Source organism: Rana temporaria, chromosome 2, assembly GCF_905171775.1.
Source record: "Rana temporaria chromosome 2, aRanTem1.1, whole genome shotgun sequence".
In the NCBI taxonomy this organism is placed as follows: Eukaryota; Metazoa; Chordata; class Amphibia; order Anura; family Ranidae; genus Rana; species Rana temporaria.
The window spans coordinates 261,172,708-261,197,098 of NC_053490.1; the positions used below are offsets into that span (position 1 = coordinate 261,172,708).

A 24,391-nucleotide genomic window follows, 5' to 3' on the forward strand; every position below is an offset into this window, starting at 1 on the left:
ATCAATTGTCGCCAATGTGCCCACATCAATTGTCCCCCACTGTGCCCACATCAATTGTCCCCACTGTGCCCACATCAATTGTCCCCACATCAATTGTCCCCACTGTGCCCTGTAAAATGCTGCCAGTCAGATTGCCGCCCGGCACTTACCTTTCTGGGGTTCGCCATCCTCCTTCCACGGTCCCTCGATGTCTTCTGCCGCCCTCGATGACGCTTCAGCCAATCAGGTTACTGATAACCAGAATCAGTGAACCTGATTGGCTGAGACGGCCGTCAGTCTTATCCAAGGGACGTAGCCCACTACGTTCCGAGGATAAGACATCCGGGAGCTGAAGGGCTGTACTGGGAAAGCCTATCAGAGCGGCTGGCTCTGATAGGCACTTCCGCACAGCCAACCAGCTGTCCTTATTCAGATAATCGGCGCCCAATGTCCGGTTATCTGAATAGGCTGGCCACAATAACATACACTCATGCAATGCATGAGTGTATGTTATTTGAGCGGTGCTGCAAAACGAATTTGTAAAAGCCTTAAAGGGCCCGTTTTTTTTTTTAATGACTACAGGAGGGGGGGGGGGGCGGCGCCCGGGCGCCCCCTATGGACGGGCCGCCACTCTTCCCAAGCCAGTTTGCCCCACCTTTCCTGATTCTAAAGACTTTCTTTTGGCACTTTAATATGACAGACAACCACAGTGACAACAGGGAGACTGGGAATTAAAAAAGGCTGGGCCAAGCTCTACAATTTAAAGCTAGAAAATGCCTTAAAATACATTTTTCTTTCAGTGAAATTGCTGCTTTTAGCATCCACAATGCAGTGCTCTATGCTGGCATAGATGAGTAACAACCACACCACTTAGTATTCTCACCCAGACTTGCATTGCAGAGCAGCGGAAGGAGTGAATATGGTCACATCTACTGAAAGCAGAGTAAGCGAGTCGTATTTAGACACCCAGCATAGTTGTTGTTACAGAAAAGTGGAGGTAGGACTAGAATAGTCATTAGCACAAGGTCTATCTCACTGAGTATCTAGTTATGTGATGCCAGTTGAGCCTAAGGCCGGCCAGAGCAAATGTCTTTCCTGCAACAGACCGTGTTCATGCAAGAATCTCTCCAGATCCCAACAGACCAGTGTCTTCTCCTGGTGGGGGAGAGGGGGAGGGTGGGGGAAGCTGTCCCCGCTGGGAGAAGGCAGTGATTATCGCAAGAGAATCTGGCAGGCTGGTTGTACCCAAGTTGATCGATTGCTCAACTTGGTACATCGGCCTGCCCATTAATGGCTTAAATCTCAGCCGGTTCCTATTGAACCAGTTGAGACTCGAACCGTGTATGGCCGGCCTTAGGCATATTTTCCGGTTGAATTGCTCAAGTTAGTAATAGATTTAATATAAGTAAAAATGGTTATTATGTGTCTCTCCCCACTGCCTTCTGGGAGACGAACAGGTCCCAAAAGACAGTGGGACCATTCAGAAAGTGCAGCAAGTCTCGTGCTTGTGCAGTAGGAAACAGGCCATGATTCCCTTAGTAAGGATGCTGGTGCCTGCACCCAGAGCCAATAAATGGATCGGCTTGGGGTGCCGACATCACAGGCTTGCTGAACAGGTAAGTGTCCTTATATTAAAAGTCGACAGCTACAGTATTTGTAGCTGCTGACTTTAATTTAATTTTTGTACAGGCAGAACCTCCTCTTTTAAGTGTTTTTTTTATCATTTTTACAAACATCTAATATATACTGCAGTCATGCGTTTGTCATGCAGGACCCATGAAGATCTACTGTATCAGTATTCAATTCTTAGTGTATGATCGTATACAGTGAACTCTATGAGCAATGTCTCTTTTTGTTTTGGTTTTATTCATTCAGATACGTACATGTTGTATGATCTTTTTAACAATTGTTACTCAATAAATTGTATACTTATAAAATACCAAGCTCCTTGTATGGCCTGTACAGTCCAATATTTATTTTGTTTGCTTTCCTGTGATAAGGGACATTTACACTGATCATCAGGGCACTGATCATCAGTGCCCTGATGATTGGTGCAGCCCCATCAATACCAATCAGTGTCTATCAGTGCATCATATCAGTGCCCATCAGTGCAGCATATCAGTGCCCATCAGTGCAGCTTATCAGTGCACATCAGTTCACTTATCAGTGCCCATCAGTGCAGACTCACTAGTGCACCAATAGCGCAGCCATCGCTTCCTGTTTCCTGCAGTGAAGATGCCTGCGCCTGCCGATGGATGGATCGGCTTGGGGTGCCGACTTCACAGGATGCCTGGACAGCTAAGTATCCTTATATTAAAAGTCAGCAGCTACAGTATGTGTTTTTTTTTTACAAGCTGGAACTCCTCTATAATTTGGATTGAGTTTGATCAGTCCATATATTAACATATTTTAGGCAGTAGTGGTAATGCCCTGTACACACGATCGGTTTGTCTGATGAAAACGGACCGATGGACCGTTTTAATCGGACGAACCGATCGTGTGTGGACCCCATCGTTTTTTTTCCCATCGGTGAAAAAAAATAGAACCTGTTTTAAATGTTTCTTATGGTTAAAAAAACTCTAGAAAAAAACGATCGTCTGTGGGGAAATCCATCGGTCAAAAATCCACGCATGCTCAGAATCAAGTTGACACGTGCTCAGGAGCATTGAACTTAATTTTTCTCAGCACGTCGTAGTGTTTTACGTCACCGCGTTGGACACGATCTGATTTTTAACCGATGTGTAGGCAAGACTGATGAAAGTCAGCTTCATCGGACATCTGATGAAAAAATCCATCGGTCCGTTTTCATCAGACGAACCGATCGTGTCTACAGGGCATAAGAGTTATGATAAGTCAGACTTCTGGATCTTGTGTGTTAATAGAAGTGGGTTTGCTTTGCATATTTATGTAGCAATCTGTTGTCAATCTACCATCATATTTTGCATATAGCCATAACAAGCAATAAGCCTCAAAAAGGCTTTTATGTCGTTACATTATCATGAAAATGATAACCTGTTTTTTTCTGAATTCCTGTAAATACCTGATCTTGTAGAGGTAATTGCTTGTCTTTCTTAAAACTCATAGACAAAGTCCCAAGCGTAGACAAGATGACCATAAAGCTTCTAGCCACAGATCCAGTCGTAGCCTGTCTTCTTCTCGCACTGGTCACAGCCGATCTGCCACACCACATCAGAATGGGCACAAGAGTGGCAGTCATAATGGTTACCACAGTCAAGGGCACGGCTCCACTGTAGAGAAACATTTGGATGTAAGTATACATTTTTGAATGACTATTTGTGTCAAGTAATCTTTTACCACTCTCATCCTGTACTCCTTCCTGTACTACCTTGTCTGGTCCTTTTAGTATGTGATCTATATTCCTCCACTGAGGTTTAAATATTTCACATATAGCTGGGAATGACACTTTAAAAAGACTTCCAAAGTTACTGGGACAATATGCGTAAAAAACAAAGTGTAAAAACCAGAACAATCTGGATAAGCTATATTAGCTGGCCAAGGCTGCTGTTTGGATGATGGCTGATCCCCTGTACCCCCTTGAGTGCTCCATACCTCCATCATTAAGCAGAATATTCTTGGCAAAATTACCTTTTCGTGGATAAAAGAATATCTGTAGTCTGTGCTTTAAATGCATTTAAAGCAGTTAGGTGTGGCTTATGTATACCTGTTTTGTTTTCTCGTTTTTTTAATCAAGTTAAAAAGGGCAAACTAATTGTGCAAAATATGTAGAAGAGGTTGGGATATTTAAGGGATGTCACAAACATTCTTTATTATGCCCCTGTTACGGTTGTCATAAAAAGATGATATGATCAGATACTTGGATCAATATTTTCTCTCAGTAGTATGTCGTGCAGCCTGTATAGTATAAGAGAAAACTGAAAATATCATTGATATGCAAGAAGCACTTGTAACCTGTCTTGGAAAGGAAAACTCCTCTGAGATCATATTTTCATGCCATAGAAAAGTGACTGACAGTTGAATAATATGAATCCAAATGTGAAATTCAATCCAAGCATTAATGATTAAAGGAGGATATTTTGAGAGCTTACAAAATATTGTAAAATACATTCAGAAAAAAAGCAGGAATGTTATTACATGAATTTCAGAAAATAATTAATCATTTATAATTTACTTCTGTACTGGAAGACATTTAAGAGTACTGCACTACTGGATATACATCAGTGACTCTTTTCATTAAATTGCATTTAGTTTTTCTCCATTCGTTTCATATGCTTTATTATAATCTCCTGTTGGGCATTATGTCTTAAGATACTGTCAAGTCAGTTGTTTAGATAGGCAGTCAAATGAAATCTAAAACAGTAGTTTTCCCAGTGTATAACATCCATTCTAAATTATCATTCAGTATTACAGTACATTACTGATTTGATTGTGTTTGAAATGTAATGGCTGTTATACTATATTTTACCAGTTCAGTAGTAATAAGTTGCTATATTTTAGCAATTATCAGATGTTATTTAATCTCCTGGGGGTTAGATGAGATGATAGGAACTCTTGACATTTTAGGTTAAACATCAAAGAGGGAGTATTAACATGATGTCAGCTGGCATCTAAATGTTATCATAACTAAAATGCCAATATTGACACATAACAAAAATGATTAATACATTTATTAAACTTTAGCCACGTGTACGTTTTCATATACTTTTTAATCTCTAAATATTCTTTCATCTGAAAAAAATAGTGTTAAACTAAGCACAAATATGAGCAATGCAAATTGAGCATTGCCCCCTTTAAGGAAACCATGTGTCATATTGACTAGTAGATCAAGAAAGGGGGGTTTAGGATGAATAAACTTTTCTTGTAAAGTGGTGTTAACTGGAAGGAACCTCTGCTTATGCATTTTATCACTGCATACTCTGTTAGATATGCTAGGTTATTTTTAGTTTTGTAGATGAGATATTCTGATTGCTATTGTTTGCTGTTTTATTGGACAAATGTTCTTCTCTGCAAACATGTATATTTGTTGATAAGACATACAGTGCCTTGCAAAGGTATTCACCCCCCTTGGCTTTTTACCTATTTTGTTACATTACAGCCTTTAGTTTAATGGGTTTTTTTTTATCTGAATTATATGTGATGGATGTGATGGATGTCTAAGTTGGTGAAGTAAAATTAGAAAAATATATACATAAAACAATTTTTCAGAAATAAAAAATTGATAATTGGCATGTGCGTATGTATTCACCCCCTTTGTTATGAAGCCAATAAAAAGCTCTGGTGCAACCAATTACCTTCAGAGGTCACATAATTAGTGAAATGATGTCCACCTTTGTGCAATCTAAATGGCACATGATCTGTCATTATATATACACACCTTTTTGAAAGGCCCCAGAGGCTGCATCACCTAATCAAGAGGCACCACTAACCAAACACTGGCATGAAGACCAAGGAACTCTCCAAACAAGTAAGGGACAATGTTGTTGAGAAGTACAAGTCAGGGTTATGTTATAAAAACAAAAACAAATCTTTGATGATCCCTAGGAGCACCATCAAATCTAATATAACAAAATATAAAAAAACATGGCACAACAGCAAACCTGCCAAGAGACGGCCGCACAACAAAACTCATTGACCGGACAAGGAGGGAATTAATCAGAGAGGCAGCACAGGGACCTAAGGTAACCCTGGAGGAGCTGCAGAGTTCCACAGCAGAGACTGGAGTATCTGTACATAGGACGACAATAAGCCGTACGCTCCATAGATTTGGGCTTTATGGCAGAGTGGCCAGAAGAAAGACATTACTTTCAGCAAAAAAACAAAATGGCACTTTTTGAGTTTGCGAAAAGCCATGTGGGAGTTCTCCCAAAATGTATGGAGGAAGGTGCTCTGGTCTGATGAGACTAAAATTGAACTTTACGTTTTTGGGCATCAAAGAAAACGCTATGTCTTGCGCAAACCCAACACATCACATCACCCAAAGAACACCATCCCCACAGTGAAACATGGTGGTGGCAGCATCATACATCATATACCCTAAACATCAAACACCTCTTGATGCTTGGGGACTTCAACCTTTGGGCCAACTCCTCACTGGACCCCGTCGCCGACGCCTGCATCGACCATTTGGAAGGTTTAGGTCTGCAGCAACTAGTACATGGGCCCACTCATGCCTCAGGTCATACGCTCGATCTCATTTTCAAACAAGATGTGGTAATCGACGTCCTGGAAAATGAGCCGCAACCATGGACAGATCATCATGCTATTAAATTCACAATTACCAAACCCCCCCCCCCCCAAAACAACAATAAAACCGGTGACAACTCACTGGACTAGATCTCAGAAGAAGCTCCACTTGGAACTCTTCAAAACAACACTAGGGAACAGAATAATGACAATCCAACAACAGCAAACAGCCACAGCCACACTCAATGCCATCAACAAGGCTCTACTACAGTCAGCCGACTTAGTAGCACCTAAACGCAAAACTTGTATCCGGAAAAACAACGCCAGCTGGTTTAATGACCAGCTGTCCTTGCTAAAGCAGAAGCTGCTTGGAAAAGAAGCTTTTCGGAGGCTAACCACTCCACTTATAAGAGAATCACCAAGAAATACCACAAAGAAATCTTTATGGCCAAAACAAATCACATCTCCAACATCATCACAAAACCGCCCCCGCAAACTCTTCAAGCTGGTTACTCAGACGATGAACCCAACTTGTTTAGAGGCCCCCGATTCCAACTCACAAGAATTTTGCGATGAATTATCGGATTATTTCATAAATAAAATTTAAGGAATCCGTGTAAGCATTCAGCAAAATAAACCCCTCATCAACCCCTCCCCAAAGCCCAAACCAAACACCCACTCAAAACCACCACAATCAACAAAATTCTCCCTAAAACCCATCTCCATCGAGGCCACCAAAAATATCATCGGTACTCTGCGTAAAAGCACAGCGCCCAAAGATATTATCCCCACCAAACTGCTGAAAGAATGTGTCGATATTTTGGCACAAGCTATCTCGCAGCTTGTAAACCAATCATTCAAGGAGGGCACGGTGCCCACCTTGCTGAAAAAAGGTATAATAAGACCGATTCTAAAAAAAAACACCCTCGACCCCAAAGATCCAAACAACCGTCGACCTATAACAGCCATAAATGTCTTCTCCAAGGTAATGGAGAAAGACGTTGTACAACAGCTACAACATCATTTAGACACTCATAAATTACTCGATCCGTTTCAATCGGGTTTTCGTCCTGGTCACGGTGCAGAAACAGCGCTGCTCAAAATATGGGATGACGTTCTAGAGGACGCAGAAGAAGGAGAATCTTGTCTCCTGGTACTGTTGGACCTAAGCGCTGCTTTCGACACTGTAGACCATGGACTACTTCTGACTCGGCTAGCTGAAGTAGCCAGAGTCACGGAATGTGACTTAGCTTGGTTCTCCTCCTTCTTGGAAAACCGATCACAAATAGTGAAATTGGGGCCTTTCACTTCTGAAAAACAGACGGTATCATGTGGAGTCCCTCAGGGATCCCCTTTGTCGCGGGTTCTGTTCAATATCTATCTTCGCCCTCTTTGAAATCATCAGTAACCAGAAGTTACTTTACCACTTCTATGCAGATGATACACAATTGTATTTTCACATATGCAACAAAAAGGATCATTCTCTTGGACTAGAGAAATGCCTGTCTTTAATAGAAAACTGGATGACAAAGAGTTATCTTAAACTCTACGGTTCAAAAACAGAACTTCTGTTTCACGCCAACCAGAAAAATCATCCCACAACAACATGGACGCCCCCGCCCATTCTGGGTCAATCCATCACCCCTAGCGCCAAAGTCAAAAGTATCGGAGTCATTTTTGACACCAACATGACAATGGATGCACAAATAGGGTCAGTAGTCAGCAGATTGCACCATCTGCTGCGCCTACTACGCAGATTCACCCCCTTTATTCCGAAAGAAGACGTTGCAGTCATGGTGGGAACAATTATCAATTCCAGACTGGACTATGCACATGCCCTCTATCTTGGACTCCCCAAATACCAAATCGCTCGTCTGCAAGTTGTTCAAACACTCTGTCTAATGCATAAGTGCATTCATGGAAATGCCCCCCAATATCTATGCGAAAAAATAAAAGCTCATAACCCCAATCGTATTCTACGATCCACCAATCAAAACCTTGTCCAGATACCCAAAGCCAGATACAAGTCCAAAGGAGATCGAAGGTTTGCAGTCCAGGGACCTCGACTGTGGAATGCTCTGCCTATCACCACTCGATTGGAGTCAGACCACTTGGCCTTCAGGAGAAAGATTAAAACCCATCTCTTCTAAGGTCAAGGGGTTGCACTGACAGAATGGATTCAGCGCCCAGAGGCGATTCAGTTTGCATGTGTTGCGCTATATACGTTTTTCACTCACTCAATCACTCACTCATCATGCTGTAGGGATGTTTTTCAGCAGTCGGGACTGGGAAACTGGTCAGAGTTGAGGGAAAGATGGATGGTGCTAAATACAGGGATATTCTTGAGCAAAACCTGTACCACTCTGTATCTGATTTGAGGCTAGGATGGAGGTTCATCTTCAGGCAGGACAATGAGCCCAAACACACTGCTAAAGCAACACTTGAGTGGTTTAAGGGGAAACATCTAAATGTGTTGGAATGGCCTAGTCAAAGCCCAGACCTCAATCCAATAGAAAATCTGTGGGCAGACTTAAGGATTGCTGTTCACAAGCGCAAAACCATCCAAGGAGCTGGAGCAGTTTTGCAAGGAGGAATGGGAAAAAATCCCAGTGGTAAGATGTGGCAAGCTCATAGAGACTTATCCAAAGCGACTTGGAGCTGTGATAGCCGCAAAAGGTGGCTCTAGAAGTAATAACTTTAGGGGGATGAATAGTTATGCACATTGACTTTTTCTGTTATTTTGTCCTATTTGATGTTTGCTTCACAATAAAAAAAAACATCTTCAAAGTTGTGGGCATGTATTGTAAATTAAATGATGCAAATCCTCAAACAATCCATGTTAATTCCAGGTTGTGTGGCAACAAAACACGAAAAAATGCCAAGGAGGGGAATACTTTTGCAAGGCATAGGTGTATACATAGGTGTATCAAATACTGCATTCCAAAGATCAATGATGATTAGACAGTAATTTGTCTAATTGTTTTTACAATTAATAGGATCAGTAAAAGATTCCTGCTGATTAGAGTTGAGCGGACACCTGGATGTTCGGGTTCGGTTCCGAACCCGAACTTTAAAAAAAAAGAACCCGAACTCCGAACCCCATTGTAGTCAATGGGACACGGACTTTTAGAAAAAAAAATGCGCGGAGGTCCCCGCAAATTCAATAACCAGACCCTTTAGGTCTGGTATGGATATTCAGGGGAACCCCGCCGTCAATTTAAAAAAAAAATGACGTGCGGTTCCCCCTAAATATCCATAACCAGACCCTTCAGGTCTGGTATGGATATTCAGGGGAACCCCTCCGTCAATTTAAAACAAAAATGACGTGCGGTTCCCCCTAAATATCCATAACCAGACCCGTTATCCGAGCACGTTGACCTGGCCGGCCGCAGAAAAGAGGGGGGGACAGAGTGCGCCCCCCCCTCTCCTGAACCGCACCAGGCCACATGCCCTCAACATGGGGAGGATGTCCCCATGTTGATGGGGACAAGGGTCTCATCCCCACAACCCTTGCCCGGTGGTTGTGGGGGTATGCAGGCGGGAGGTTTATCAGAATCTGGAAGACCCCTTTAACAAAGGGGACCCCCAGATCCTGACCCCTCCCCCTGTGTGAAATGGTAATGGGGTACACTGTACCTCTACCATTTCACAAAGGAAGTGTAAAGTATTGTTTTTTTTCCCGAACTCCGATCCCGGACCCGAACTTTTTTCAATTATTCGGGTTCGGGTCCGGGTTCGGGAAAAACCCAAAGTCCGTACCGAACCCGAACTTTACAGTTCGGGTTCGCTCAACCCTACTGCTGATTTGTTATTATTTGTTATAGCACTTTGGTCCTTGTTTTATGTATGAACCAAATGTAGTAGAAATTTAAAATAGTGTTTTTTTAACCAACATAGTGCATTTCATAAAGCTTAATACATATTTATATCAGACAGTTCTTCAATTACATCCATTTCTTCAAGACTATAGTATTTTGTTTCTTACTTCAGGTATAAATGACAAAGTTCAATCAAAGCACTTTTTATTAAAGCTTTTGCACATTTCTGTAGCTACTCTTTACATAGTTTCAAGTACAGCATTGTGCTCCAATGCGTCAACAGGATGCTCTTTTCTCCTCTTTTCTCCTCAAAATAGGTTTTCACAATCACAGTTTCATAAATTTTTTAGAATTGTTTTCTAATAGGAATTTCTGCTCATTAGCAATTTGAATTACCCAGAAAATGTTATAGTTTCTTAAAAAAAAAAAGAAAACAAACAAAACTGTGTTTAATTAACCAGCCCTAAGTAGTAAGTAGCTTATTGTAAAAATAAGACACTTCTCACTGCAGTCCATTTGTATGAATGAGTAGTTATTACTTAAATAATGTTGCACAATCATAACATTTAAAATACTGGTTGCTTACTTCAAGAAAAAGTATGTCCATCAATTCTGGAATTATTGGTGTTTGTGATCAAGATTTCAGGGTAGTCAAGGATATATCATGAGTATAAATCATGCTATAGACTTGCCTATTTATACAATTTGCCATGCCAATGTAGCAAGGTAAACTTTAAAGCAAAACTGTTACCTATGGGAAAAAAATGCTGCAGTTCTGAAAGAAACACCATGTACAGTATCTAAGCCAGGTCAACATTCTTCCTTGTTGCACCCTAAGACCCTCCAGAACTCAGCTTTCAGGTTTACAGCATGGCAGAGCTTAGACCAGTGCAATGCTCATGCCTATCATTGGCAGCTATATTGCAGTGAGGAAGGATGCAGGTATGTATAGACTTCAGCTTTATAGAATGTCAAAAATTATAGCACTTTTTGGACGTTCAGGGCACTTTGAGGAGGAATTTCAACCTGAATAAGATGTGTGCATGCCTGTGGCTTAAGCCTTCATTTTTTAAAACTAATAGGAACTGTATTCTCTTTTCTTGCACATGTTCTATTTTAGCTATTTTGTTTGCAATATTCCCTGTGCTTTCCCTTATTTCAACTCATTCATACTAACATATACAGGTTCTCTTTTAACTTTATTTGTGATGTTGATAACATTTACCCAATCTGATCTATTGGACTGCGCACCTTTGTCCCCACTGACTTGTAGAAGTTGATGCACAAATGCACAGCATGTCAGCACATTCAGCTTGTTATTGCTTAGAGAGTAAGGGTGTTTACACCCCTTAGTAAAGACAACTACTCCCTAGTAGAGTTGGGCAAACGGTTCGCGTCAAGCAAAAAGTTCAACGTGAACATCGCCTGTTCGCCCATTCGGCGAACACTGGAATTTGTGGGGTGTGGTGGGTATTCACCCTGCCGAACACCCTGCACTGCGCAGTGCCTTCTGAACCCTTATTGGGCAAAGCTATGCCCAATCAGGGTGCAGTAAATAGCTGGTTGTTAAGGAGCTGGCCAGGAAGCAGGCCGTGGCGTCCTTAACAACCGACGAGTCATCAGTTGTCAATGGGCTTTCCTGCTGACAGCTGAATAAAAAAAAACATTGCAGGCATTTAAAAAAACAGCGTGGGCTCCCCCCAAAATCTATACCAGACCCTTATTTAAGCATTCAAGCGAATGCCCTCTCCTCCGGAACCACATGCATGCAACATGGGGGTGTGGGTGCTTTGGGGAAGGGGGGCTATTGATAGGAACAAATGCCTTGTCCCCACAACCCTGGGCTGTGGTTGTGGGGGTCTGTGGACAATGGGGCTTATTGGATTCTGGAAGCCCCCTTATTGGAATCTGGAAGACCCTAGATCCCACCCCACCATGTGAATGAGTAGGGGATACCCCTACCCATTCACCAAAACAGTGGTCCTTTATTTTAAAAAAACAGTGTCCCCTGTTGGGCTTGCCTTTTGACAGTTCTTATATAGATAAAGGGTGGAGCCACCTGGTAACATCACCTGGTGGCACTGCCCCCTTGTGACATCATTGACTGGTGCATGCTGGTCGGTGATGTCACAAGGGGGCGGTGTCACCAGGTGATGTTGCCAGGTGATCCCCTGCCCTTACCTATATAAGAACTGTCAAAGGACAAGACGATCATTTGGCGGTTTGCCTAACTGGACAGCGGAACGATTTTTTCTTTACTTTTTGGAGTCCGGCGATGCGGCTGGCATCGTGATTGAAGATGGTTTTACTTCGGGGGACACTGTTTTTATTTTTTTATCTTTTAATAAAGGTATTGTCAAAAACAGTCTCTGTGTTTTTATTACCTTTTTGATCCTTTTTTGGTAAATGGGTAAAGGTACTATATACCCCATACATTTACAGTGTGGAGGCGGGATTTGGGGGCCCCTTTCTTAAAGGGGGCTTACAGATCCTGATAAGCCCTCTGCTCGCAGACCCCCAAGACCGCAGCCCAGGCCCCAAAGCACCCCCCCATGTTGAGGGCATGTGGCCTTGTATGGTTCAGGAGGGGTGGGGATGTTTACTTGTCCCCCCTCTTTCCCGGCCTGCCAGGCTGTGTGCTCATATAAGATTCTGATATAAACTTTGGGGGAAACCCCACATCTTTTTTATTACATTTTTCTATTGTCTGCAATTCTATTGTATTGTCGGTAATTTAAATGTAATTTCATGCATTTTTTTTCTTTCGGAATTTCAATTTTGCTGCAGCATGTTCTATACATGCTAGAGATGCTCCAATTTACAGGCAGACTAGGGGCCCCCCCCCCAGGCCTTATATTTAAAGGAACTTTTAATTTTTATTGTTGCACTTTATGCACCATTTAAATCATTGCTCCTGTATAAACGATCTTTTAAAAATGTTTTGCATGTTCCCCAGGGCAGTACCCAGGACCCCATACCATTTTTTGGCCAATTGCTTGCATATAAGCCTTCAAAATTAGGACTTTTGTTTTTTCAAGTTTGGGTCCCATAGACTTTAATAGGTTTTGCCATTCGGGTCAAAACTTTTTTTCTGTTCAGGAGTTCTCTACTCCCTAGCACTCGTTCAATTATCTTTGATTATAAAACCAAATTTAACATTTCATGATTGGTAATATTTTCTTTATTTACATTATAAAAAAAATTATGAAAAAGTATTCGCACAATCCTTTCAATGCCACTGTTGTAGAACAAACACCTATGCACCTAAGCTGCTGGTGCACAAGCAGTAAGTCAAGGGTAGTAGATGGTTTAGAAGTTTGGCAGTTTAGACATTTAAAAATCCTGGCCTGCAAATTTATTTTATTCAAATGAACGCTGGTGCACAAACAGAAAGTAAATGTAAAATGATATCTTATTCGTACAGTACAGGACTCAGGCTGAGTATTCATAGACCCTGGCTTATAGGCTGGTACCTTCGGGTGATTGGACAATGGCAATCGTTTAGGGACATGCCCCCTGGGCATCCACTCTATATAATGTAACCCTACCTAATTTTGTGAGTCCTCAATTTCTTGCTAGTCTCAGTTTTTTGCAAGTGTCCTAAGGTGATTAACCCTTTTTTGTTTATTGAGAAATCACTCATACCTTAACTGTTTTATTTCTCTCTGGAGTCTTTAATCAACTCTTCAATCAACTTCACTATCTTCTAATACAGCAATAGATGTAGTGTATCTGAACAAGGTGAGTCAGCGCTCTACTGGCAGACAAATAGTCATTTAAAATTCATAGAAGACATACTGTATGCAGGAGGGTGGTAAGCTCGATAGGAAAAAAGACATATGCAGTAACCGGCAGCTCCTCGATGGGTATGGGGTCCCCTCAAGACATGCAAACAATAAAGGAATGGGCCAAATCAGTATATGTCAAACATAAACTGCAATTTATTCTGAAAACACGAACATCTAAAAACACAGTATACTACACACAGGGCTGGTAGAATGGAGCACCAGTCTCAATGGCCACAGCTACTCTCCAGTCCATCGAGACCACTGCTCCATTCTACCAGCCCTGTGTGCAGTATACAGTGTTTTTAGATGTAAGTGTTTTCAGAATAAATTGCAGTTTATGTTTGATATACAGTATACTGAACTGGCACCCTCCTTTATTGTTTACAGTGTATACGACCGCCTGTAATGTAGATGCAGGCACTGGAACTTTGTGCAACAAATGTAGTTATCCACAGGGTGCTATACAGGTCCATGGCTTGGGTCCATCCCTATGGAACCCATACCCTGAATACAGGGGTGTGCCCACTCTGAAAGGTGAAACCTGGACCTTATATAGAGACCAGTGACAAACACAGGTAAGACATGACCAACCTGTATCCCTGAACAGTACTGTAAAAACCAGATTATGTTTGGAATGCATTAACTTCACAGTGTAAACTTTTCAAACTTGACACTAAAACTCAGCCTCTCAGAGCTAAGCCTGAGGTGGATGATCAGGTGATACATCACACCACAGGTCACAAACTTTACCATCATTTCCACTGGCACTTCTTCCTATCCTTTTGCAATGAGGACCTTGCTACAGGATAGACTGCACTTTGGTTGCTGTAAATTCCTTCTTGGACACTCTTAGCCTATATTCTGCACCCTACTCCCTAAATACTCCAAAGGAGAATACCCTCACCCATAGTTATTGCAGAAACTAGGTGAAAGGGAGCCATGGCAAAAGCTCAGGCAGACATTACCAAAGGCCCACACACATTCAGACTTAGAGTAAAAATGCTTCTCTTGCACCAGAGCAAGACACAGTTTCAACATCCGATCTTGCTTCCGATTGTAGCTCTATTCTATCTCAGGCACACAACAAGCAGCCTACCTGACTAAGGCAGACTTTTCTGCTACTATGTCACAATGCATTGGACAACTAATGGCTTTAAAACAGCCATTGCTGTTCAGGGCTCAAAAACACTAGACTCCTTCTCCAGCTCCACCATCTCTTCTTGCAATGGATCCTAATATGCCTGGTCTAAAAAAAAGGGCAGACATATAGGGAATGAATTGAACCAGGAGGTGATGTTAGAGGAGGCTGCAGAAGATCTCACCCCACCCCCCCCCCCCCCCATTCTCCTATCATCTGATGTTACGGCTTTGTCTAATATGCTCACTTGGATGCACTTGAATCTTCCCCGCCCCCTCTGATTCACAAAAAAGTGGTCTGTTCTGGAAGTAGATTCTTCCATCTCAGTCTTAAACAAAACATCTCAATGTACCAATTGAAGATGTTCCTCCATTCAAGGATTCTGCATATAGGATGTTTAAGGTGCTTATAAGGGCTCTCTGTACACTTGCAGGCCAAGCTCTGCAACCAGTAATTTCTGCAATTTCTGTTTGTCAAACCACAGCAAATTGAATAAACTGTAATGAACAACCAGCATGATCCTGTATTCCAGGACCTTGCATTAACTGAGTAATTACAGCAATTACCTTCTGCTCTGCTTTTTTTTGTTTATTCCCTAAAAAGTAATGACACATTTCTAGAATGGCTCTAAATCCCATTCACATGCACAGAATCGTGTGGCTCAAAACCTAGCCAGCTGAAGCTGCCCATAAAAGATGCCTAACACATAAGCCCCTTGAAGCTAGAAGTGCTTTTGGCAAGGCACTTGACAAATTCATTAAATATTTAATCGGAGGAAAGGTTTTTCTACCAAAGTGTTAAAAAATCTTCTACTTTCTCAAGGGCCTTTACCTCATTAAGACACAAACTACCTCAAAACTCTATTGAGGCTTCAACTTTAAAACCTAAGCTCAGCCCTTACTTTTAGCTTAATTCTTGGGACACAAAGCCCATCAAGTATTCCCCAAATCCCTCTTCCCAATGAATCACTCCTAAAAGAATACAGTTTGCTTCTCTCTGGGTCACAGACATGCCAGACTTGAGGGTTAAATCAGTGGTTTCAAAGGGGTACAAAATAGTTTAAAACTCTACCCCCTCACAGTTTTTCTTCTCTCAAATCAACCAAAATCTTCCCAAGGACAGTCATAACACAGAACGCCCTAAACCATATATTGTCCCAGGGGGGTTGTTGTGCCAGTATCCCTACAGGATAAGTTAAAATAATTTCATCCAAACCTGTTAATGGTGCAAAAGCAAAACAGGGGCATTTGTCCTATCCTGGACCTAAAATCCCTAAACATTTACCTTCAAACTCCAGAATTTTGCATGGAATCTGCAAGGTCAGTTATTGCCTCTCTGCAACAAGGTGAATACTTGTCAGCCATAGACATCCAAGAAGCCTATCTGCATATTCCTATTAATCCTCATCAGCTTTCTGCACTTTGCAGTAAGAGACTATTACTTCTAGTTTGTTGTGCTGCCCTTTGGACTATCCTCTGCCCCCAGAGTATTCACAATTCAAATCCCTTGGTTGGATCCAAAGATCCAAAAATATGCTCTCCAAACTTTTCTTCAAATGGGATACTTGTGTCTTATCCTGGACACATCCCAAGCAAAAGTCTCCCTAGCAGAGAAAATACTGCTTTCTCTGAGTAATCATGCTTGTGACTTGAGATCAAAGAGGCGTTCCACTGTGTGAACAAGGAGTGTCTGGTGAGTGTCTAATAAAAGGTATCTTATGCACATTTTATCATATCATACACAACATATAAATATAATAAATTTCATATATATCACATAGTAACATAATGGTATAATGCCATGTTGATACGTGATATTGACATTTTAAAAACACCAGACTCTAGGATCCGTGTTCACACAATATATAACAAAACCATACTTAATTTGGTAAAGGCCAGTAAAACATAATCGATAAAATATTGGTGACACTCTTGAGATGTATAATCATAATGATAACATCTATATAGCTCAATGCGTTTCATGGATAACTTCCACTCTTCAAAATACGGCCGGTTGGGACTTTAAATGAGATGCGATTTGCAATATGCGATTAAGTATATATATGGAAAATATAAAAATTCTTACCATTAAGACCAGGCTCAAAAATACCAAACCAAAGAAGCACTAAACCAAATTAATCTGTCTAACTGTATGTAATTAAAACAGAGGTTTTAATTACATACAGTTAGATTAATTTGGTTTGGTATTTTAGTGCTTGGTTTAGTGCTTCTTTGGTTTGGTATTTTTGAGCCTGATCTTTATGGTAAGAATTTTTGTATTTTCCATATATATGCTTAATCGCATATTGCTAATCGCATCTCATTTAAAGTCCCAACCGTCCATATTCTGAAACCCTTACAGGGATGGAGGCCTGTGGTGATGGAAACCACATGCCTCATATAAAGTCCCAACCCCACTTTTTTATTTTAACATTAACTAGGGATAGAGATGCGATTTCAGGAGTGTTACATATTGCCTCCACAGATCTGCCACCAACAAGTTAATTTATGCATTGTCGTTTTTTGACTAACTGACCCAGTTTTGTGTGGTCCGCACCCAGTTTGGTGGTATTTTGGTTTGGTAGGCATGTATTGGTCTCACCCCTGTTTTTTGTATTTTGTTTTTTCAGTGCTCTCATTTGCCAGACCAACCATAGATACTGGCAGTTCTAGGTTGCCTTCTGCTCCCTGTCTATTAATTAGCACACCTGGGTTCCTCCTTTGGAGGCCTTAAAAATCCCAGTTAGGACTGCAGTTACACAGAGTGCCGTGACGCTGGCCTGCAGCTTCCCAGATATTTGCAAATAACTGAAACTAAACCTCTGTTTTAATTACATACAGTTAGACAGATTAATTTGGTTTAGTGCTTCTTTGGTTTGGTATTTTTGAGCCTGGTCTTTATGGTAAGAATTGTTATATTTTCCATATATATACTTAATCGCATATTGCTAATCGCATCTCATTTAAAGTCCCAACCGTCCATATTTTGAAACCCTTACAGGGATGGAGGCCTGTGGTGATGGAAACCACATGCCTCATATAAAGTCCCAACCCCACTTTTTTCTTTTAACTTCCACTCTTCAGGAGCAGATGCGGAATAGGTGTCTATAAAGATATTGTAAGATTACAATGGGTCTATCCACAAGAAAGAATGGGATGATTAAACATCTCAAAAGTGTCACCAATATTCTATTGATTATGTTTTACTGGCCTTTACCAAATGAAGTATGGTTTTGTTATACAGCATATTGTGTGAACATGGATCCTAGAGTCTGGTGTTTTTAAAATATCAATATCATTTATCATCATGGCATTATGCTATTATGTTATATATATGAAATAATTTATATTTATATGTACTTTGTCTATGTTATAATTTAATGTGTATGATATGATATAATAAATGTGCATAAGATACCTTTTATTATACACTCGTCAGACACTCTTTGTTCATGTCGCCAATTTGGACGCATGCTTCATATAAAGTCCCAAACGCTCTCCTTTTATTGATCAGAACTTGGCCACTGTAAGAGGCCTTGTCCATTCCTTTTCAAAAGCCTCTGGCCTCTCTCTCCGTTATCAAAACCATTTTTCAAGGTGTATCTTGGATCAGCCTCACCTTACAGCATCCTGTGCTTCCCAGGGACCTCAATCTGGGTCTCTCTGCCTTGCATCCTTTAGACCCACCAGGGAAATCTTGGATGATCTATCTTGCAAATGTTACCTTCTTGGTTGCGATAAAATCTTTCACCTAGTTGAGTTAGGGGCTCTTTCTTCTTGGAAGTCATTCCACATTCTTTGCAAAGACAAGGTAGTCAAACACCTTACCCTAATCTTTTACCTCGATAATAACATAGTCTTACCATCTAGGTGCTCTGCTCCAAAGCAACCTTATGAAATTGCTCCTCACTGCCTGGACATAGTCAGAGCCATAGGTGTCTACCTTAAAGCCAAGGTTTCTATCAGGAGGTCAGACTCCCTATTTGTCCTAACCTTAGCACTTGGCAAGGAACATCTTGCTTAAAAGTCCACCATTACTAGATGGATAAGACATCTTATCACCAGAGTTTACACTTTAAGAGGCAATACTCCTCCTGGGCTTTTACATGCTCACTTTACCAGGGCATTGGGTTTTATGGGCATTCTAGCACCAGGCATCTATTGCCCAGCTTTGAAAAGGTATGAACAGAGGACCAGGTGGCAGCCTTGCAAAGTTTTTCCAGGTACACATCCAAACTTCTGCAGATGTAGCTTTTGGGTACAAGGTTCTTGCTGTGACACTCTGAAGTTGGGTTGAGCCTTATTTTTAGGTCTGTTGGCCCAGTTCTGTTTGCCTGTTTGTTGCCCACCCTTCTCATGAATTGCGTAGGGATATTCCAGAGTCTATGAATACTCAGCCTGTGTCCTGTACTATTTAATTAAGACAAGAGGAATTTTTACTTATCTGTAAATTCCATATTTTCAGTACAGTACAGGACACAGGCTTTAAGTACAGTACAGAACACATGCCACTCTCTTTCTCTTCCTGGTTTACTATGCAATGCTTGTTACAAAACTGAGGACACACTGAGTGGGGTGGAGTTATAGGGGGGACAACCAGGGATGGGTGTTCTTAAATGTTTGCCAGTGTCCAATTACCTGAAGGTACTGACCTATAACCTAGGGTCTATGTATACTCAGTCTGTGTCCTGTACTGTAATCCAATGTATGAAAATACAGGTAAGTCAAAAGTATGTTATGACCTGTACATTAGTCATTTTTGTTCTAAGAGTGAAGTTATACTTGAATGTTTTCATATGTGACAGAACTGTTTTAAATAAAGAAAACGAACTATGCTTTATTGAGCAATCTTGGCGGTTTGTAAAAATTAACATGGACCTTTATTATTCTTTTAATTGCATGTTGTCATAAAGGTTGCTAGATTAAAATTCAGCAATGCAGATACCGACTATGTTTTCCTCCCTGAAACCTTGCATTCATGATAGTAGGCACATTTTATTTTAAAGGACATAACATGTGTACACATGAGGTGAACAAAAAAAATTGTAAATTTATCTCAACCGTTACAGTGCATCCAGAAAGTACTCACAGTGTTTCACTTTTGTCCACATTATTTCAAAATTGATTAAATTCATTATTTTCCTAAAAATTATACAAACAATACCCCATGATGACAACGTGAAAGAAGTTCGTTTTGAAATCTTTGCAAATGTATTTAAAAAAAAATCCCATGTATATAATTAATCACAACCTTTGCTCAATACTTTGTTGAAGCACCTTTGGCACCAATTACACCCTCAAGTCTTTTTGAGTATGGTGCTACAAGATTGGCACACTTAATTTTGGGCAGATTCTTCTGTTCTTCTTTGCAGAACCTCTCAAGTGCCATTGGGTTTGATGTGGAGCATCTTTGCACAGCCATTTTCAGCTCTCTCCAGAGATGTTCAATTGTGTTCAAGTCTGGACCTTGGCTGGACCACTTAAGGACATTCACATAGTTTTCCCGTCGCCACTGCTTTGTTTTCTTGGCGGTGTGTGCTTAGGGTGGTTGTCCTGTTGAAAGGTGAACCTTCGCTACAGTCCAAGGTCCAGAGCGCTCTGAAATAGGTTTTCATCAAGGATACCTATGTACATTGCTGCATTCATCTTTCCCTCAATCCTAACTAGCCTCCTTGTTCCTACCGATGAAAAACGTCCCCACAACATGATGCTGCCACCACCATGCTTCACTGAAGGGGTGGTATTGGCTAAGTGATGAGTGGTGCCTGGTTTCCTCCAGACATGACGGTTGCCATTCAGGAAAAAGAGTTCAATCTTTGTTTCATCTGACCAGAGCTTTTTGTTTCTCATGGTCTGAGAAAGTCCTTCAGGTGTCTTTTGGCAAATTCCAGGCGGGCTGTCACGTGCCTTTTACTGAGGAGTGGGATCCATCTGGCCACTCTACAATACATGCTTGATTGGTGGAGTGCTGCAGAGATGGTTGTTGTTCTGGAAGGTTTTCCTCTCTCCACAGGCAGACTTGTAGAAGCATCTCAAGGATGATCAGTGGGAACAGGGTGAACCTGAGCTAAATTTTGAGTGTCATGGCAAAGGCTGTGAATTCTTATGTACATGGGTTTTTTCTAATTTTTTAATTTTAATAAATTTGCAAAGATTTCAAATAAACTTTTTGCACATTGTCATTATGGGGTTTTGTTCGTAGAATTTTAAGGAAAATATGAAATTGTATCTATTTTCCAAATTTTGTAACATAAAAAAATGTGGAAAAAGTGAAGCGCTGTAAATACTTTCCGGATGCACTGTATGTTTCCCAGTGGATTTCAGTTTAAGATCCACAGTAGATAATGATCCCACTCTGATTAAATACAATTTTGATTTAATGTGAGTATTACAGGGTGTAAAATCCCCTGCTTTCTTCTTTCTATTGTAAAAACTGAGTTTTACGAACCAAAAAGGATGGCTTGAATTGTAAAGTTGTATCTGAAAGTATTTCCAGAACTATATATATATATATATATATATATATATATATATATATATACATACATACATACACAGTATCTCACAAAAGTAAGTACACCCCTCACATTTTTGTACATATTTTATTATATCTTTTTATGTGACAACACTGAAGAAATTACACTTTGCTACAATGAAAAGTAGTGAGTGTACAGCTTATATAACAGTGTATATTTTCTGTCCCCTCAAAATAACTCATTACAGCCATTAATGTCTAAATCGCTGGCAACAAAAGTGAGTCCACCCCTAAATGAAAAGGTCCAAATTGGACCCACAGTGTCAATACTTTGTGTGGCCATCATTATTTTCCAGCACTGCCTTAACCCTATTGGGCATGGAGTTCACCAGAGCTTCACAGGTTGCCATTGGAGTCCTCTTCCACTCCTCCATCTTCTGTTTGAGGATGCCCCACAAATGCTCAATAGTTACATAGTTACATAGTTACATAGTTAGTCAGGTTGAAAAAAGACACAAGTCCATCCAGTTCAACCACAAAAAACAAAATAAAAAAACACAGTAAAATCCTATACACCCAACTTCATACCCACAGTTGATCCAGAGGAAGGCAAAAAACCCCAGCGGAGCAGGATCCAATTTGCTACAGCAGGGGAAAAAATTCCTTCCTGATCCCCCGAGAGGCAATCGGATTTACCCTGGATCAACTTTACCTACAAATCTTAGTACTCAGTTATATTCTGTACATTTAGGAAAGAATCCAGACCTTTCTTAAAGCAATCTACTGATCTGGCCAGAACCACCTCTGGAGGGAGTCTGTTCCACATTTTCACAGCTCTTACTGTGAAAAAACCTTTCCGTATTTGGAGGTGAAATCTCTTTTCCTCTAGACGTAAAGAGTGCCCCCTTGTCCTCAGTGATGACCGTAAAGTGAATAACTCAACACCAAGTTCACTGTATGGACCTCTTATATATTTGTACATGTTGATCATATCCCCCCTAATTCTCCTCTTCTCAAGAGTGAATAAATCTAGTTCCTCTAATCTTTCCTCATAGCTGAGCTCCTCCATGCCTCTTATCAATTTGGTTGCTCTTCTCTGCACTTTCTCCAGTTCTCCTATATCCTTTTTGAGAACTGGTGCCCAAAACTGAACTGCATATTCCAGATGAGGTCTTACTAATGATTTGTACAGGGGCAAAATTATATCTCTGTCTCTGGAGTCCATACCTCTCTTAATACAAGAAAGGACTTTGCTCGCTTTGGAAACCGCAGCTTGGCATTGCATGCCATTATTGAGCTTATGATCAACTAAAACCCCCAGATCTTTCTCCACTACAGACCCCCCCAGTTGTACTCCCCCTAGTATGTATGATGCATGCATATTCTTAGCCCCCAAGTGCATAACTTTACATTTATCTACATTAAACCTCATCTGCCACTTAGTCGCCCAATCAGACAGAGCATTGAGGTCGGCTTGTAAATTGGAGACATCCTGTAAGGACGTTATTCCACTGCATAGCTTGGTGTCATCTGCAAAGACAGAAATGTTACTTTTGATCTCAGACCCAATATCATTTATAAATATATTGAAAAGTAAGGGTCCCAGCACTGAACCTTGGGGTACACCACTGATAACATTGGACCATTCAGAGTAAGAATCATTAACCACGACTCTCTGAATTCTGGCTTTCAGCCAGTTTTCTATCCATTTACAAACTGATATATCCAATCCTGTAGACCTTACCTTACACATGAGCTGTGTGTGCGGAACTGTATCGAACGCTTTTGCAAAATCCAAATATATCACGTCCACAGCCACGCCTCTGTCCAGGGTTTTACTTACCTCTTCATAAAAGGAAATCAGGTTTGTCTGACAACTTCTGTCTTTCATGAATCCATGTTGACTGCTGCTTAAATAGTTTTTTTCCAGCAAGAACTCATCCATGTGGTCTTTTATTAAACGTTCCAGTATCTTCCCAACTATAGAAGTTAAACTAACAGGTCTATAGTTACTTGGTAAAGACTTTGTTCCCTTTTTAAATATGGGCACCACATTGGCCCTGCGCCAATCCAGTGGTACTATTCCTGTCTTTAATGAGTCCCTAAATATTAGATACAGTGGCTTTGAAATGACAGAGCTCAACTCACCTAGGATCCGTGGATGGATGCCATCAGGTCCAGGTGCTTTATCCACCTTTATTCTGTCTAAATATTTCTGGACCATATCACTTTTGAGCCATTGTGGATTTGGGGCTGGGTCTGGAGACATGCTTGGCCAGTCCATCACCTTTACTCTCAGCTTCTTTAGCAAAGAAGTGGTCATCTTGGAGGTGTGTTTGGGGTCATTATCATGTTGGAATACTGCCCTGTGGCCCAGTCTCTGAAGGGAGGTGATCATGCTCTGCTTCAGTATGTCACAGTACATTCATGGTTCCCTCAATAAACCTCAGCACTCATGCATCCCCAGACCATGACACTTTCACCACCATGGTTGGCTGTAGGCAAGACACACTTGTCTTTGTACTCCTTACCTAATTGCCACCACACATACTTGACAGCATCTGAACCAAATATGTTTATCTTGGTCTCATCAGACCACAGGACATGGTTTCAGTAATTCATGGCTTTAGTCCACTTGTCTTCAGCAAACCGTTTGCAGGCTTTCTTGTGCATCATCTTTAGAAGAGGTTTCCTTCTGGGATGACAGCCATGCAGACCAATTTGATGCAGTGTGCGACGTATGGTCTGAGCACTGACACCCCACCCCTTCAATGCTGGCAGCACTCATACGTCTATTTTCCAAGGACAACCTCTGGATATGACGCTTAGTTGTGCACTCAACTTTTTTGGTCGACCATGGCGAGGTCTGTTCTCAGTAGAACCTGACCTCTTAAACCGCTGTATGGTCTTGGCCACCATGATGCAGCTCAGTTTCAGGGTCTTGGCAATCTTGTTATAGCCTAGGCCATCTTTATGCAGAGCAACCATTCTTTTTTTCAGATCCTCAGAGATTTCTTTGCCATGAGGTGCCA

The 24,391-nt window shown here is 41.1% G+C and overlaps 1 protein-coding gene across 1 annotated transcript in view; it reads left to right on the forward strand.

Annotated features, from left to right (window-relative positions):
* Nucleotides 1-24,391, forward strand: part of SRRM3 (serine/arginine repetitive matrix 3) — a 511,539-nt gene that overhangs the window by 451,720 nt on the left and 35,428 nt on the right. Inside the window, exon 11 of the mRNA XM_040336859.1 lies at nucleotides 3,064-3,247. Within this exon, the coding sequence (XP_040192793.1) occupies nucleotides 3,064-3,247 (184 nt within the window). The remainder of the gene's footprint in view (nucleotides 1-3,063; nucleotides 3,248-24,391) is intronic.